The following is a 14,057-nucleotide window of genomic DNA, read 5'->3' as shown; positions in this document are numbered from 1 at the left end:
GCATTTTTCAAGCCCAGCTATTAGTCTTATGACTGTTATTCTAAATTCTTGTTCAGATATATTGTTTATATCTGTTTTGAGCAATTCTCTGGCTGTCATTTCTTCCTGGATTTTCTTTTGAGGAGAATTCTTCCATTTTGTCATTTTGGCTCATTTTCTGTCTTTTAGGTATTTTAATAGCTTGTTATGTGTCCTACACCTGTGAGTACTAAATATAGTAGTAGGAATCATACACTGTGCAGGGCCTTGCACTTTAGAAAGTGTTTTTGTATGTGTTGTATGTGTTGTATGCACTCTGTTGCTGCATATTCGGCTGCTCTGTCCCACTGGACAGTCCTCTGCAAAGCTCCTCCTTGCTCATAAGGGTGGATTGTTTGAAACCTCCACCAAGTGTTCTTTGATTTGTTTGTTGAAGTAACCCTGTAAAAAGGGAAGGGTGGGGAACCTCATCCCATACAAAGAGAAAAATGAAAGCAAACAAAAGACCAAGTATAGAATCAAAGAAGCTATAAGGCTTAATCCAGAGAGAGAGAAAGAAAAATAAAGAAGGAGATATAGAAAAGGTATTAAAAAAATTGAGTAAAAAATAAAAAAGCCTGATTAAACCAACAAAACAGAGAAATATATATATGTATAAAGAACTGACCAAAAATCAAATCAGAAACTATGAGCCTGATTCCAAAGGGAAAAAAAGAGAGTAGAAAGAAGAGAAAAGAGAAGAAAAAAGAGAGAGAGAGAGAGAGAGAGAGAGAGAGAGAGAAACAGACTAACATACAAAACTGTAGGTCTGTTGGTGCCTGGAACTGGTGGCAGTGCTGGTCAGGAGGTCTGGTTCCCTCAGTGTCAGTCCCCTTCCAGTACAAAAGCATTTGCCAGGCACGGAGTGGCAGGGTTTGTCGTAATTGGTCCCACCTCCAGTGGAGACTGCCGTGCTGTTTCCTGAAGCCCCACCATGTTGGTGATGGAGAAAAAAGTGGTGACACCCCAATCTTTCCTCCTCTGTCTGAGTGTCTCAAACTACTCTGTTCAGGCAGCCCTCACAGAATAGTGTGGGAATAGACTTGTCCTGCTCCACAGTCTCCCGGCCTCTTAGGCACTCAGCTGGGATTCAAAACCGATGTCTTAAAGGAGCCTGCACCCCACCTCCCCGGGACCCCATTCTGGTGTACCGTGGTTCCACAGCCTTTCTCTCCCTTTTGTCTCTCCACAGAAGTGGTTCTCTCCCCTCCATGCCTACGCTCTTATCTCCCCCAGTTCGCATACTTGCACCTCTGTCCTGCCAAGCTGTATCCCTCCACCTGTGGAGATCTTCCTGTCACTCCCGCTATTGATTTCCTGGGTGTTCCAAGTGTTCTGACCTTAATACAGCTGTGTTTGAGGGATGAGAGAAATCCCTGTTCTCTACTTCTCTGCCATCTTAACTCTCCCTCAAGTCCTGCCCTGTCTTAAAAGTGTCACACGCTCTGCCTTTCTTCAGCTGTGGCAGACTGATTGATCACTCTCTGCCTTCCACTGAGCCAGGAAGCGTAACACTCTTGGTCAACTTGGTGCTCCAGTTGTCCACCCCTAACTGATTCTAGTGGGCAGAAGAGATAAAACGCATATGCTGTCTCTGGGTTCCAGCTCAACTTTCCTCTCTGAGACTTGCCTTTAGTCGTTTTGTTCCATAGTAATGATCATTTTCTTCTCTTTACTCCTATATCCATTTTTATGTATTTAGTACTTGCTTATAGCAGACATTTTTAGTATACATACTTTATGTTCTTCACCACCTTTAGGTTGAGTGATATTGTGTTATATAACTTTGTGTAATCCAAATACTTATAAAAACAGCTTCTGTGTGGATATTTAATATCAATATAAATTAATTTTAAAATAGTAAACATTAAAAAAAGAATATTTCCCCTTAGTAATATCTACACTTTATAACATCAAATGCCATCATTATAAACCACTGAATCCCAAACATGTAACTCCAACTCAGCCACTAAGTTGACCTTCAATCTTAGATATATTCACAGTTGTTTGATAATAGCTCTACTTCAATATCCACAAGCATTTTATACTTATATCAGTCTCTTCAGTCAACCCCTTTCATTCAGTCCCCTCTGCCACTGCCTTTGAAAAGTCATTTATCATTTTTCCCTTGTATTTTTGAAATTGTCTTCCAACTCTTTCACCTGACTTTGGTTTTAGCTCCTCTCATACTGTCCTTCCTATTGCCATGAGTTTCAGAACAAGTTTATATCCAAAATTAAATCTTGCATTTTCACAATAAAATCTAAACTTCATTGTATAATCAGTAGGGCATTCATTACCTAGCTCCTATGTCTGAGGTTCATTTTTCAAATACTTTTTAAATCCTCTCAAACTTTTATAAAATAAATTCATCCCAGACTGAGTTACTAAAAAGTGATCATGTATTTGGACAAGAGTTAATACTCTCAGTTTCTGTACTTATCATAGACTCCTAACAAGCAGCTTATGGCTCCATACCTGTCTGTAGGTCATACATTGAGTAGCATTGTCCTGTCACCTTTCCAGATGTTCCGTGCTCTTTTCCTGTCTCCCTGTATTTGCACTTGTTTCCTCTAACTAAAATGTTGAGGCTCCTCACTCACCTTACCTCCCTGCTGATTCATTCTCAAGTCTCACCTCCTTTGGGAGCATTTCTGACCTTCATGGGGATTTAGGTATTCTTTCTTTTCCCATATTATATGACAAGATTCACAAAACAGAAACTAAAGTAAGACAACCAAATTTTTCCTCAGAGCACTAGTCTTCAGAGAAGATGGAAGATTTTTAAGTGATGAGTTTGAAAAGAGTATATCTTTATACATGTGGTCTTTATTAAGTCTTTCCTAGTAAATGTCTCTCAGCCTCTTTCCCTCTAGAAGTTGAGTGAATATAACAAAAAAGATCAGATTTCATATCATTTTTAAAAAATAAAAATGTTATATTCACTGATTCCTTCTAGGATGGCCCCAGAAGTTGCAGCAGTAGAAAAGAATGGCGGCTACAACCAACTCTGTGATATCTGGGCAGTAGGAATAACAGCAATTGAACTTGGAGAGCTTCAACCACCTATGTTTGATCTCCATCCAATGAGGTGTTCTCACTATTTACAATTATGCAGTTATTAATGAAGTCTTTGGGGAGAATTAAATATTGATAACTTGAGTATTTCCAGCTCATTTTCAAGTATGTTGAAATAGTAAAGGTGTTGTAAAGGACTTAGGGGTAATCAGTTGCACCCAATACCTGCTCTCTTGTGTTGTTTCCTAAGACAACGTGGAGTGAATCATCTGTACTATTTAAAGCTGTTTCATTAAGCAAATCTCCCTTAATCATACTAGATATAGCAGTTATCATTTGTAAAGTTTTTTTTAAGTCTTTACATTCTTCCATCAATTGTTTCTTTTTCTGTTCTAAGTGGAATTATGAGCAAATGATAGGATTTAGGTGACATTTTTTTTCTATTCTTTTTTTGATTTTGTTTATTTTGTCTAGGGATAATTAAGAGGTAGTTACGCTTAGTATAATTATTATTTACATTTTAGGGTATATTGTCTCTCAAAAAAAATTTGATGGCCTTTGAAAGTGTTTTTATATTTTGAAGTAAAAGATGAATTGAGCTAAAATTTAAGCTTTTAAAGTATAAAGTTGAAAACAGTATGAAGTTGAAAAGAAAATCAACAGAGTGCAGAAAGTATTCTTCTAGCAAGATAGACAACGGATTAGTATATATGTATATATACATAAGGAATTTATTTAGAGACTCTGAAGGCAAAAGATAGACTGTTAATGAGTAAGTACCATATACAAAGAAACTTGGAAAACTATTTGACTTCTCAAGTAACTAAAGATACAAAAGTTAAAAGATACCTACTTTTTTTTTTTTAATTTTTTTTTTTCAACGTTTATTTATTTTTGGGACAGAGAGAGACAGAGCATGAACGGGGGAGGGGCAGAGAGAGAGGGAGACACAGAATCGGAAACAGGCTCCAGGCTCCGAGCCATCAGCCCAGAGCCCGACGTGGGGCTCGAACTCACGGACCGCGAGATCGTGACCTGGCTGAAGTCGGACCCTTAACCGACTGTGCCACCCAGGCGCCCCAAAAGATACCTACTTTTTGTTGGAATGCCATTATGTACAGACCTTTAGGATGTTACTTGTTAGGAGCAGTACAAATGTTTCTGTGATTCTACTACTTAGAAAATTATACTTAGGAAATAACCCAAGGGAAAAAAAAAGCTAAGAATTATTCATTCCAGGTTAACAGTGGAAGAAAATCTGAATGTCCAATAGTTGGTGAATTAATCTTTTTTCTTAATTTTTTAATGAATTGTTAAGCAAAAATTTTCAACAGTTAAAGGCAGCTGTTACATATGCATAAACCAAAGCAACATGGAAAATTGATTATTAGTGAAAAAACAATCTATTATTACCTAATTATTGGTTAGCATTTAGATAAAGACTAAAGAAGAGCAGATTTAAAAGAATGCCTCACAGTTGTAAGAATATAAACTTTATATATGAATCATTTCATCTTTAAAAAGATAAACATCTTTGGTATTTAAAACCGAGTTTGGGGGCGCCTGGGTGGCTCAGTTGATTACGCGTCCAACTTGGTCTCAGGTCATAATCTCATAGTTTGTGAGTTCAAGCCCCACATCGGGCTCTGTGCTGACAGCTTGGAGTCTGGAGCCTGCTTCAGATTCTGTGTCTCCCTCTCTCTCTGCCCCTCCCCTGCTCGTGCTCTCTCTCTCCCTCAAAAATAAATAAAACATAAAAAAATAAAAATTTATTAAAAAAAGACGGGTTTGCTTGGAAACCTATAAAGGGTTTTGTTGGAAAAATTGAAATAGAGCATTTTAGAACTTTTCTTAAATCTTCCATCCTTCTACCCCCAGAGTCCCTAGAAAATGAGTCCAAAGGTGAATTCATACTGAAAGAAAGTCCTCTTGCAGGTTGATTTCTGTATTATTCATAATGAGAGAATCTGGAAAGTTATTGTCCAAAAGAGGGGAACAGACTGGGAAGTAGATATAATTTGCTTGTATACCCAAGACAATTATAGAGGCAAATCTTCCACTAAGCATACAACCTAATGTTAGAGTAACATATCATCTCTGTGTTATAGAATGGTATTTAATTACTATACATGCTTATATCTAAGATATAATATTAGTTATATATGTTAAAAGTATAGTGATAAAATTCTTCTCTAATATTTGGTAGCTTTGCCTTATGAATAAGAGCTTGTTTAAAAATGAAATATCTAGGTGATGGGCATTGAAGAGGGCATCTTTTGGGGTGAGCACTGGGTGTTGTATGGAAACCAATTTGACAATAAATTTCATATATTGAAAAAATTAAAAATAAAAAAAAGAAAGAAAATGAAATATCTATTGGCTATCTAAAATATAAAAATTTAGTGTCCAGGGGCTCCTGTCTGGCTCAGTTTGTAGAGCATGAGACTCTTAATCTCGGGGCTGTGAATTTGAGCCCCATGTTGGGCGTAGAGATAACATACATACATATGTACATACATAAAACTACATTATGAATAAACTTAATAAATAAGTAAAATCTTAAATTAATTTTCATATTCCATACCAGTGTTCATCAGTGTCTACGTATGTAGTAATTTGTAAATGGATTACAGAATATTCATTCTGATTATTAGGTGAGGTAATCAAAGTATTTCAATATTGCCCTTTAACTGAAATTTTTATTCCAGGGCCCTCTTCTTAATGTCAAAAAGTAATTTTCAGCCTCCAAAACTAAAGGACAAAACAAAATGGTAAGTTAATGAATATATAGATTTATAGAATTTTGCCGTTGGAAAGGAGATAGGTTCAGTTTTCTTATAAGTGATGAAACTGAATTGCAGCAATGTGGATGGAACTGGAAGGTATTATGCTAAGTGAAATAAGTCATTCAGAGAAAGACAGATACCATACATTTTCACTCATATGTGGAACTTGAGAAACTTAACAGAAGACCATAGGGGAAGGGAAGGGGAAAAAAAATAGTTACAAACAGAGAGGGAGGGAGGCAAACCATAAGAGACTTTTCAAGTACAGAGAACAAACTGAGGGTTGATGGGGGAGGGTGGGGTGGAGAAGAGGGGAAAATGGGTGATGGGCATTGAGGAGGGCGCTTGTTGGGATGAGCACTGGGTGTTGTATGTAAGCAATGAACCTCAGGAATCTACCCCTAAAACCAAGAGCACACTGTACACACTCTATGTTAGCCAATTTGACAATAAATTATATTTTGGAAAAATGATGTAACTGAAGTCCAGAGCCTTTAAATAGTTTACTTGCAGTTACATATCTAATTTACTCACAGAGCTGTGGCCAGGATCTGGGTTATATTCTTGACAGTTCCAGTTGCTTAGGAACTTAGAGTAACAAGGAATAAGAACAAGCCCGTGTCAGTCCAAAAGATTTTTATAATCTCCTGCTCTGGTAAAACTCTGATCATTTTCTTAGTGTTTTGGAGGTTTGGGTAAGAGGTGTGGTGAGGAAAGGATTGGAAATGGGTATATTAAAAATTTGGAGATTTATATCTTTGCCTTGCATTCTGTTACTTGTTAATTATGTGTTAACTTTTATGGAAGGTGATATGAAAAGGTTTCCCAGATACCATGACACTTAATCACTGTTGATTTTTCTCTACCTTCCTTACCTAATATTCAAAATTTTACTATTTATTTTCATCCTAATCTCTTCTTTCTCTAAGTAAAGCAGTTTGCTGTTTCTTAAAGTCCATTAGGATATCTTTAATTGGATGATAAAAATTGAAAATTATTTTTCTGGTAATGTATTCCCATGCATTTAATAAAAGAAACCATGCAAATAAAAGTTTCCAATCTTCATCTAGATTTCATGGATCTTTTGGTGTGGGAGGTACATGGGTTCCCCAAATTCTGTATGTATATTCTTCTAGGGAGACAGTCCATAACCTTGTTTCATATTTTAAGAGACCTGTCCCCCAAACAGGTTCTGAACTACTGTTTTATGTTTTATTGACCTGTCTGTGCAAAGTATTACTTAGGAGCCAGGACATTCTGGAGATGATGCCAGGAGTGAAAGGAAAATCACACTGGAAATAAAGGAGTTTATATCCTACTGTGGCTGTTTTCTTTTGTGTTGATAAGAGTTTCTTCCTGATTCTTGTTACCCTAAGTTCCTAAACAATTGGAACTGGAGGGCTTTATGGCAGGAATGACTCAGTATTCATTCAGGAATGAATGACCACAGGCTGTTACCATTGGAGTACTTTTGCCAATCTCAGGTACTCTCTGGTTCCACGTTATCTCCGCCACAAGCCACCAAATGTAATGCAGTGATTTGATTTCTCTGCAAGAGAGCTGCTGTGTGGATGCCCTTGTTCCTAAGAAATTCAGTGACCTTATAATGATTTAAATAATCTTTTACATTACCAATCCTACCTCCATGCCATTCTTCTGGTATAGGAAAACATTTATATATTTTATAAATTAAGCAGTGGGAAAAAGCCATTTTGATTCCTAAGTGGCACCTAGAATAAATACTAGATTTTAAATCCTATAATACCCATTTCTAGTTTTTTGTGTATTTTTTAGAGACGGTATGTTACTATTTCTTGTAACTAATTTCATTTTACTTAATCGATGAAACTGACACCTGTTTTCAAGGGGTATACTGTTCTTTGGGTCTTGTTTTTTGGCTTATATAGAGCTAAGAGGCCTAAGAAAAATCATGTGTTTCAGACTTTCTAACTGCTTATAAGTTAGTTTTATTTAGTAACATTAAAAAACTAATATTAGTGAAATATTTTTGTACATGTCTCTTTTTATTTGAAGGTCATCAACATTCCATAATTTTGTCAAAATAGCACTAACCAAAAACCCCAAAAAAAGACCAACTGCTGAAAGACTTCTGACTGTAAGTCATTGAAATTATAGGGGAATTTTCTGTAGTCAATGCAGTAAGTAGGCATATCACTCGAACAAAGTATTTAAGATTTTTAATATAAAAATATAGTGATCTCTTACTGCAGGGGTCTGCAAACTTTTTGGGAAGAGCCAGGTAGTAAATGTCTTGGGCTTTGGGGCCATACAGTCTCTGTAGCAACTACTCAGTTTTGCCATTGAAGCACAAAAGCTACCAAAGACAGTACAATTGAATGGGCATGGCTTTAATACTCAAAACTTTATTCCCAAAAAGAGGCAGTGCCCCAGGTTTTGCCCATGGGCTTTAGTTTGCCAACCCCTGCCTTAGAGAAAACTCTTAAAAATGTTGCTATCACCTAAAATTAATTGCCTTTTTCGGTTTCTTATGTAAATATAGAATGTTCTGTGTATATATGTATTTGTAAAATATTTTTAGAAAAAGTTCATGATTACAACAATTTAAGGAAACTTTATTTAAATATCAAAATTTAACTGTCTTTTTACATTTACATAATGTTACTGAATTAAATGTATGCATATATGGAATACACATGCTTTTTTCTTATTATGATGTGATATTCATTTGCATATATATCACTATAGTGACATGAGTAATGAATGTCAGTTGTTATAGCCAAGGTTGCAATTTTACAACCTAATATAGATAACTTAGAAAAATTATTCATGTTGGGGTGCCTGGCTGGCTCAGTGAGTAGAGGATGTGACTCTTAATCTCAGGGCCATGAGTTCAAGCCCTATGTTGGGCATGAAACCTACTTAAAATTAAAAAAAAAAAAAAAAAGATTCATGTCATAAACTTACTCTACAAGGGTGCTGCAGTTTTATAATATACAATTATGGTTTCTCTGATACTTTTACTAGTACGTTCTCTAATTTATTTGTATTAGTAGGCTTCCATATGCTTGTTTTTGATAGTTACTGAATGAAAAAGTACAAATAACATTTTCTACGAACCATTGATGTAAAAGCATATTCATGAAGTTTTGTTTTGTTTTGTTTTGACTTAGCATACATTTGTAGGGCAGCCAGGTCTCTCTAGGGCCCTCGCAGTTGAACTGCTGGACAAAGTGAATAATCCAGACAACCATGCACACTACACTGAAGGAGATGATGATGACTTTGAGGTAAAGAGGTTTTCAGTCTAATATTTGAAAATAAATATTTAATATGGCCTTAATGTTTATTTTCTAATTTACTCTTTTTTAAGTTAGTTACAACAGATTTAGCTACAAAGATTAATTAGCAATGTAAACTAAACTTACCCTGCATATAATTACCAGGTAATACTTTAAAAAAAAATTGTGGTATTACATAAATAACTGGTTGACACTTTTTCTGGAAAGAACTAGGATTACTAATCTAATTAAAACCATTTATGTCATTTTCTTTTCATAGTTGGTTTGCCAAAAGTTGAGAGGTAGCTAAGATTAGAATCAGATCATTTTCCCCTCCCAGAAATCCGGAAGTGCTTTCCCTTCTCCCCAAACCTCAAATTCTGTAGTGAGAGCTTGATCTTTCTCTAAAGAGAAAGTACATCTATTTCTAAGGAAATAAAAGAGGTTAGGAACATTGCTTTGGACCAAGAGAACAAAAGTTTAGCCAAAGCACATGCACATATTATTTTTCACCGAAGAGACTCTCTAGAAATCTAATTGGCCATTTTTTATTTCTCTATTATACAGATTATTAACAATATAAATATATTTGTTAAAAGTTGAGGTTCCAGTAGAAATTTTATCCTTTCCAATACTTGTTCAGGACAATTATATATTATTACATGTAGAGCTATTCCTACATTTTCCTTCTCTGAAAATATTCTGAAGTCTTTTTGAATATATTATATTTAACATCAAAACTTGTAAATCACGAATGAGGGACTTCCTGCCCATTAGCAGGTACCTACTATGCTTGCATAAAGCACAGCTGAACTTTTCCACCAGTGTCTCTTCCTCTCCTTTTAGGATTTCTTTTTATTTCTGTGATTGTGTCCTCATTTCCCTTTATGCCTTTATTTCCTTTTATATCTCTACCTTCACTTCTGGCAAGACAATAGGACCACACTTTCTGTGTTATTTATTTGTTGAAGGAAATGTTTTACTTTATGTTCTTAAGTTTTGAATTATACTGTATAAGTATCGTCATAACTACTAATAACGCATTGGGGAGTCATTGTGTACCAAGTATTAGGCTAGATAATTTTTATGTTAACTCATTAAATACTCAAAACAGTTTACAACAGATTCTGTTACTATCCACATTTTATAAATGAGGAAATAGCAGAGAGAGAATAGAAGTAATTTTCCCAGGATCATATGGCTAGTAAGTAATGGAACCAGCATTTGGATCCAAGGCACTAACTCCAAAGCCTATTGTTTTAGTTAATATGCTACCATTTCTGTGTATCTGTTTAATAGAAATAGTCACTAAATAATCTTCGAAAACTAATCTTTAAAAACTAATCCTTGCCTTCTGTATAGCATAGTCTTGTCCTGTAGTAGGTATCTAATGAATATTTTGTTGAGTGTTAAATGAACTTTAACTGAAAATATTGAATAAACTCGCTATTCATAGATTTTTTAAATTATCATTTGCAGACTTGTAATAATGAGATTTTAATAAAATTATTAAAATTATTATAACTTCAATATGAAATTGATATTATTTGATTCCCCAGTTTGTCTTCCACTGGTTATATAACTAACCAGATTCTTTTTTTTATTCCCCACATTATTTTGCTGGGCTTCCCAGATCCACTTTACCTTCTGAGTTCTCTATTTCTGTTTAATGTGGTATCACTGTACTTCTCAGTTCTTGAAATCCTTGTGCCAGGTAGTCGGGGACACGATGGTGTATGAGATTGACCCAGTCCCTGCCTTGAAAGAACTTATAGTATAGTCTCATAGGAACTTCAGAAATACCACAAGTGTGATAACTGTTATGGAACAGGATATAGAGTATGCTATGGAGGCATATTTTAGGGACAGAGAAGGACTTGCTACAGAAGTGGTCTGTAAGTTGAAAATCTGAAGGATAAATCGGAATTAGAGGAAGAGGGCAGGCAGAATTGTTTTGAGCAGAGAGCATAATCGCATGTTAGAAAGCCTGGATAAGAGAGAAGACTATACTTGAGGAACTAAAGATAGTTTGGTTCGAACAGAAAACAAGGAGGGGGATAGTGGAAGATAAAGTCACAGAGCTAGACACTAGCCATTTCAAACCATGTTAAAATTTTTGGGCTTTATCAAAGGGCAGTAGAAGCCATTAAAGGGTAAAGGAGTGACATGTAATTATATGTGCATTTTTAAAAGATCTCTATGACCTCAGAATGGTGGTTCCATTTCTGAAAATCTGCTAAGAGGCTTTTGAAGTCATCTGGGATAGAGATGGTGGTGTTTTAGACTAGGAGTATAACCAGGATGGAGAAAAATGGACCAGTAAAAGAATTCTCTGAAGAGAGTTGGAGATTGGAGATTGGATGGAGATTCTCTGAAGAGTTGGAGTGTGGGGGGTGAAAAGAGATTACTCCTAGATTTTTATTTGAACGGCTGGGTGATCCTAAAAGTGCCGCCCCATTTATTGAGGTAGGAACACTAGAGTAAAATCAGACTTGAGAATAAAGATGAATTCAAGTTTTACGTATAGTAATTTTGATGTTGAATAGACTTCCAAATGGAGACGTCTCACTAGAAATTAGATATGTGGTGGTAGCTTGGGGAGAAAAGTTTGGACTATAGATAGAAATTTGGGAGTCATTAAGTACAGAAGTAGTTGATACCTTAAGGAGTAAATCACTCAAGGGAAGCATGTAGAATGAGAAAACAGGAGAGGGCCTCAGACAGCATCCTAGATTTCTCCCAAAATTTAAGAATCAAGTAGGCTAAGAAGAATGGCAGAGGATTGATGAAGACCATTAAAAGAAGGAGGGAAGTTTTCAACAAGAATATTGCCTAGAAGATAAGTTAAAGAAGTCTTTGGATTTAGGTGGTGGTGCTTAAATACTTTTTTAAAAGGATAATATTCAAATTATAGAGGTGAAGCTAGATTAGAGTGGTTTGGAAAATAAGTATAGCAATACATTTATGAAACTTAGTTGTGAAAGGGAGAGGTAGGCTGAGCAGTAGTAGCTGGAGGAAAATGAGTTGGTGGGGATTTATTTAGTTATTTACTTATTGTTTTATCTGGGGGAAGTAAGTTTGAACAGGATTAAATGCTTATGAAAAGGATTCAGTAGATGGAGAGGAAAGATTCAAGAGAAACAAGGTAAATAGGCAAAGTCTCTGAGAAAGGAGGAGAGCCTGAGATCTAGATTATAATGGGAGGCTTGATCTTAGATAATGAAATGCTTTAATCTTGCACTAGAGAGGAGTATAGTTGAAGGTTGTCGTTCAAAGTTATCTTCTATTTGATGATTCTGGTTTTCCTTGTGAAGTAATGGCAAGATCATGTCTTGAAAGTCCTGACAGAAAATGAGTGGGCTTGAAGAGTGGGAAGAGAAGGTGTGAAATAGTAATTGAGGAGAATGGTTGGGTTAAATGATTACAGTGAAGTGTTTTGGGGCAAAGTTGAAGCCTCAGATGAGATTAATTTTCTGTGTGGTCTGCTGGGTAACTTTCCTCCAGTAGTGATTTGTATCCCCAATATAAACACAAAGGTAGTTAGTTTAATTCATCTAAGGTGTCATTTTGGCATGGCAGAATACTGAAGGACAGTGGGGCAAAGGGAATTTAGGATACTGGCAAGAGATTGCTTGAAATTGTGGACCACTGGATACAAACTGGTTAAGAAGAAAAGTGAAGATAAGAGAAATGCTGATGGACAGTAAGGTTAATGGGTTAATGGACTTGGGATTCCATTGTGAACACGAAGCAGTGTAATGGGAGTAAATGAGAGTGAGCTAGAAGGCTGAGAAGTTTGGAAGATAGTGTGAGTTCAAGTGTCAGAGCTGATGGGAGGGTCCATGGTGTGATCTTAGCAATCAAGAGTTCATTGAAATCTGGGAGAGTGTCTTTAGAGATGAGGTCAGAAAACTTAAGTCCCAAACAATGGGCTTTTGAAGTCCCTTGGTATGATGATGGGTCTTCAAGTAGAGGAAAAAACATATGAGCTCCTGTCCATCATCAGTGATTGAGAGTGAGTCATTAGAAATTTGGTAGGTGGCAGTTGAGCTGAAGGCATAGTTTGAAGAGATCAGGAGCTTGTACCAAAGGGTGTAAAGTAGCAAGCTTCTCACTTGATTTACTGCAGTATCCTTACTCAGTCTCCCTGCATCCAGTGTTTCTCCCCTCCATATCTTCTCACTTATCCAATTATTCTGAAGTCTGACACCCTTTTTGTAAAATCTTCAAAAAATTTCTTTGCTGAGAAAATAAAATAGAGAGTCCTCACCTTGCATTCAGAGCCTTTCATGATCTGGCTCATCCCCAGTCTGTCTGTCCAGCTTTGTCACCTCATCCCTTAATCTTCACCAAATAATAACCAACTCCAATTCCCCTAAATGCTACCATTTCCTTTTCTTCTTGCATCACTTTGTTCATATTCTCTCTGCTGTCTAGAATGCTTCCCACACTGCTGCACATCCATTACCTACTGTCCTTGAGGCCTAGAGCAGATTACAGCTCTGTCATGAAGAACTTCTATACCCCTTCAGGTGGAAGTCATTTCTTTTTCATCTGGGCATTAATAGTAATCATCTTAATGAATGGCATTGACCATTTTCTAATCTCATTAAGTATTTGTGTGTCTTAACTTCTAGATTATAAACTCTTTGGAGATAAGATTTCTGATTTTCTTTGCATCTTTTCAATATTTCATAGAGTATAAACATAGAATAAGTGAATAACCTAAAATATGTTAGTGTTCATTGTATTGTTTATGTTTATCCCGTAATTTATTAGTAGGTAGTCATGTTTGTCAGTAAATGATCATTTAGTTGAAAAGTTTGACCTTTTAACTTTATCACTGAAATTTTTTAAAGTGTGTATATTATGCTTATATTCACAGCCCCATGCAATCATTCGTCATACCATTAGATCTACAAACAGGAATGCCAGAGCTGAACGGACAGCTTCAGAAATAAATTGTATGTGTTTG

General features: G+C 35.9%; 1 protein-coding gene across 3 annotated transcripts in view; it reads left to right on the top strand.

Moving 5' to 3' along the window:
• The window catches only part of MAP4K5 (mitogen-activated protein kinase kinase kinase kinase 5), a 112,573-nt gene that overhangs the window by 64,232 nt on the left and 34,284 nt on the right, over positions 1–14,057 (top strand). For all 3 annotated transcript variants that reach the window (XM_045059913.1, XM_045059912.1, XM_045059911.1), the window contains exons 10-14: positions 2,978–3,109; positions 5,745–5,807; positions 7,857–7,938; positions 8,975–9,091; positions 13,968–14,046. In XM_045059913.1, the coding sequence (XP_044915848.1) occupies positions 2,978–3,109; positions 5,745–5,807; positions 7,857–7,938; positions 8,975–9,091; positions 13,968–14,046 (473 nt within the window). The remainder of the gene's footprint in view (positions 1–2,977; positions 3,110–5,744; positions 5,808–7,856; positions 7,939–8,974; positions 9,092–13,967; positions 14,047–14,057) is intronic.

This window comes from Felis catus, chromosome B3 (genome assembly GCF_018350175.1).
Source record: "Felis catus isolate Fca126 chromosome B3, F.catus_Fca126_mat1.0, whole genome shotgun sequence".
Taxonomy (NCBI): Eukaryota; Metazoa; Chordata; class Mammalia; order Carnivora; family Felidae; genus Felis; species Felis catus.
The sequence above is the reverse complement of the archived record's forward strand: the minus strand, read 5'-3'. Positions and strand labels throughout refer to the sequence as shown.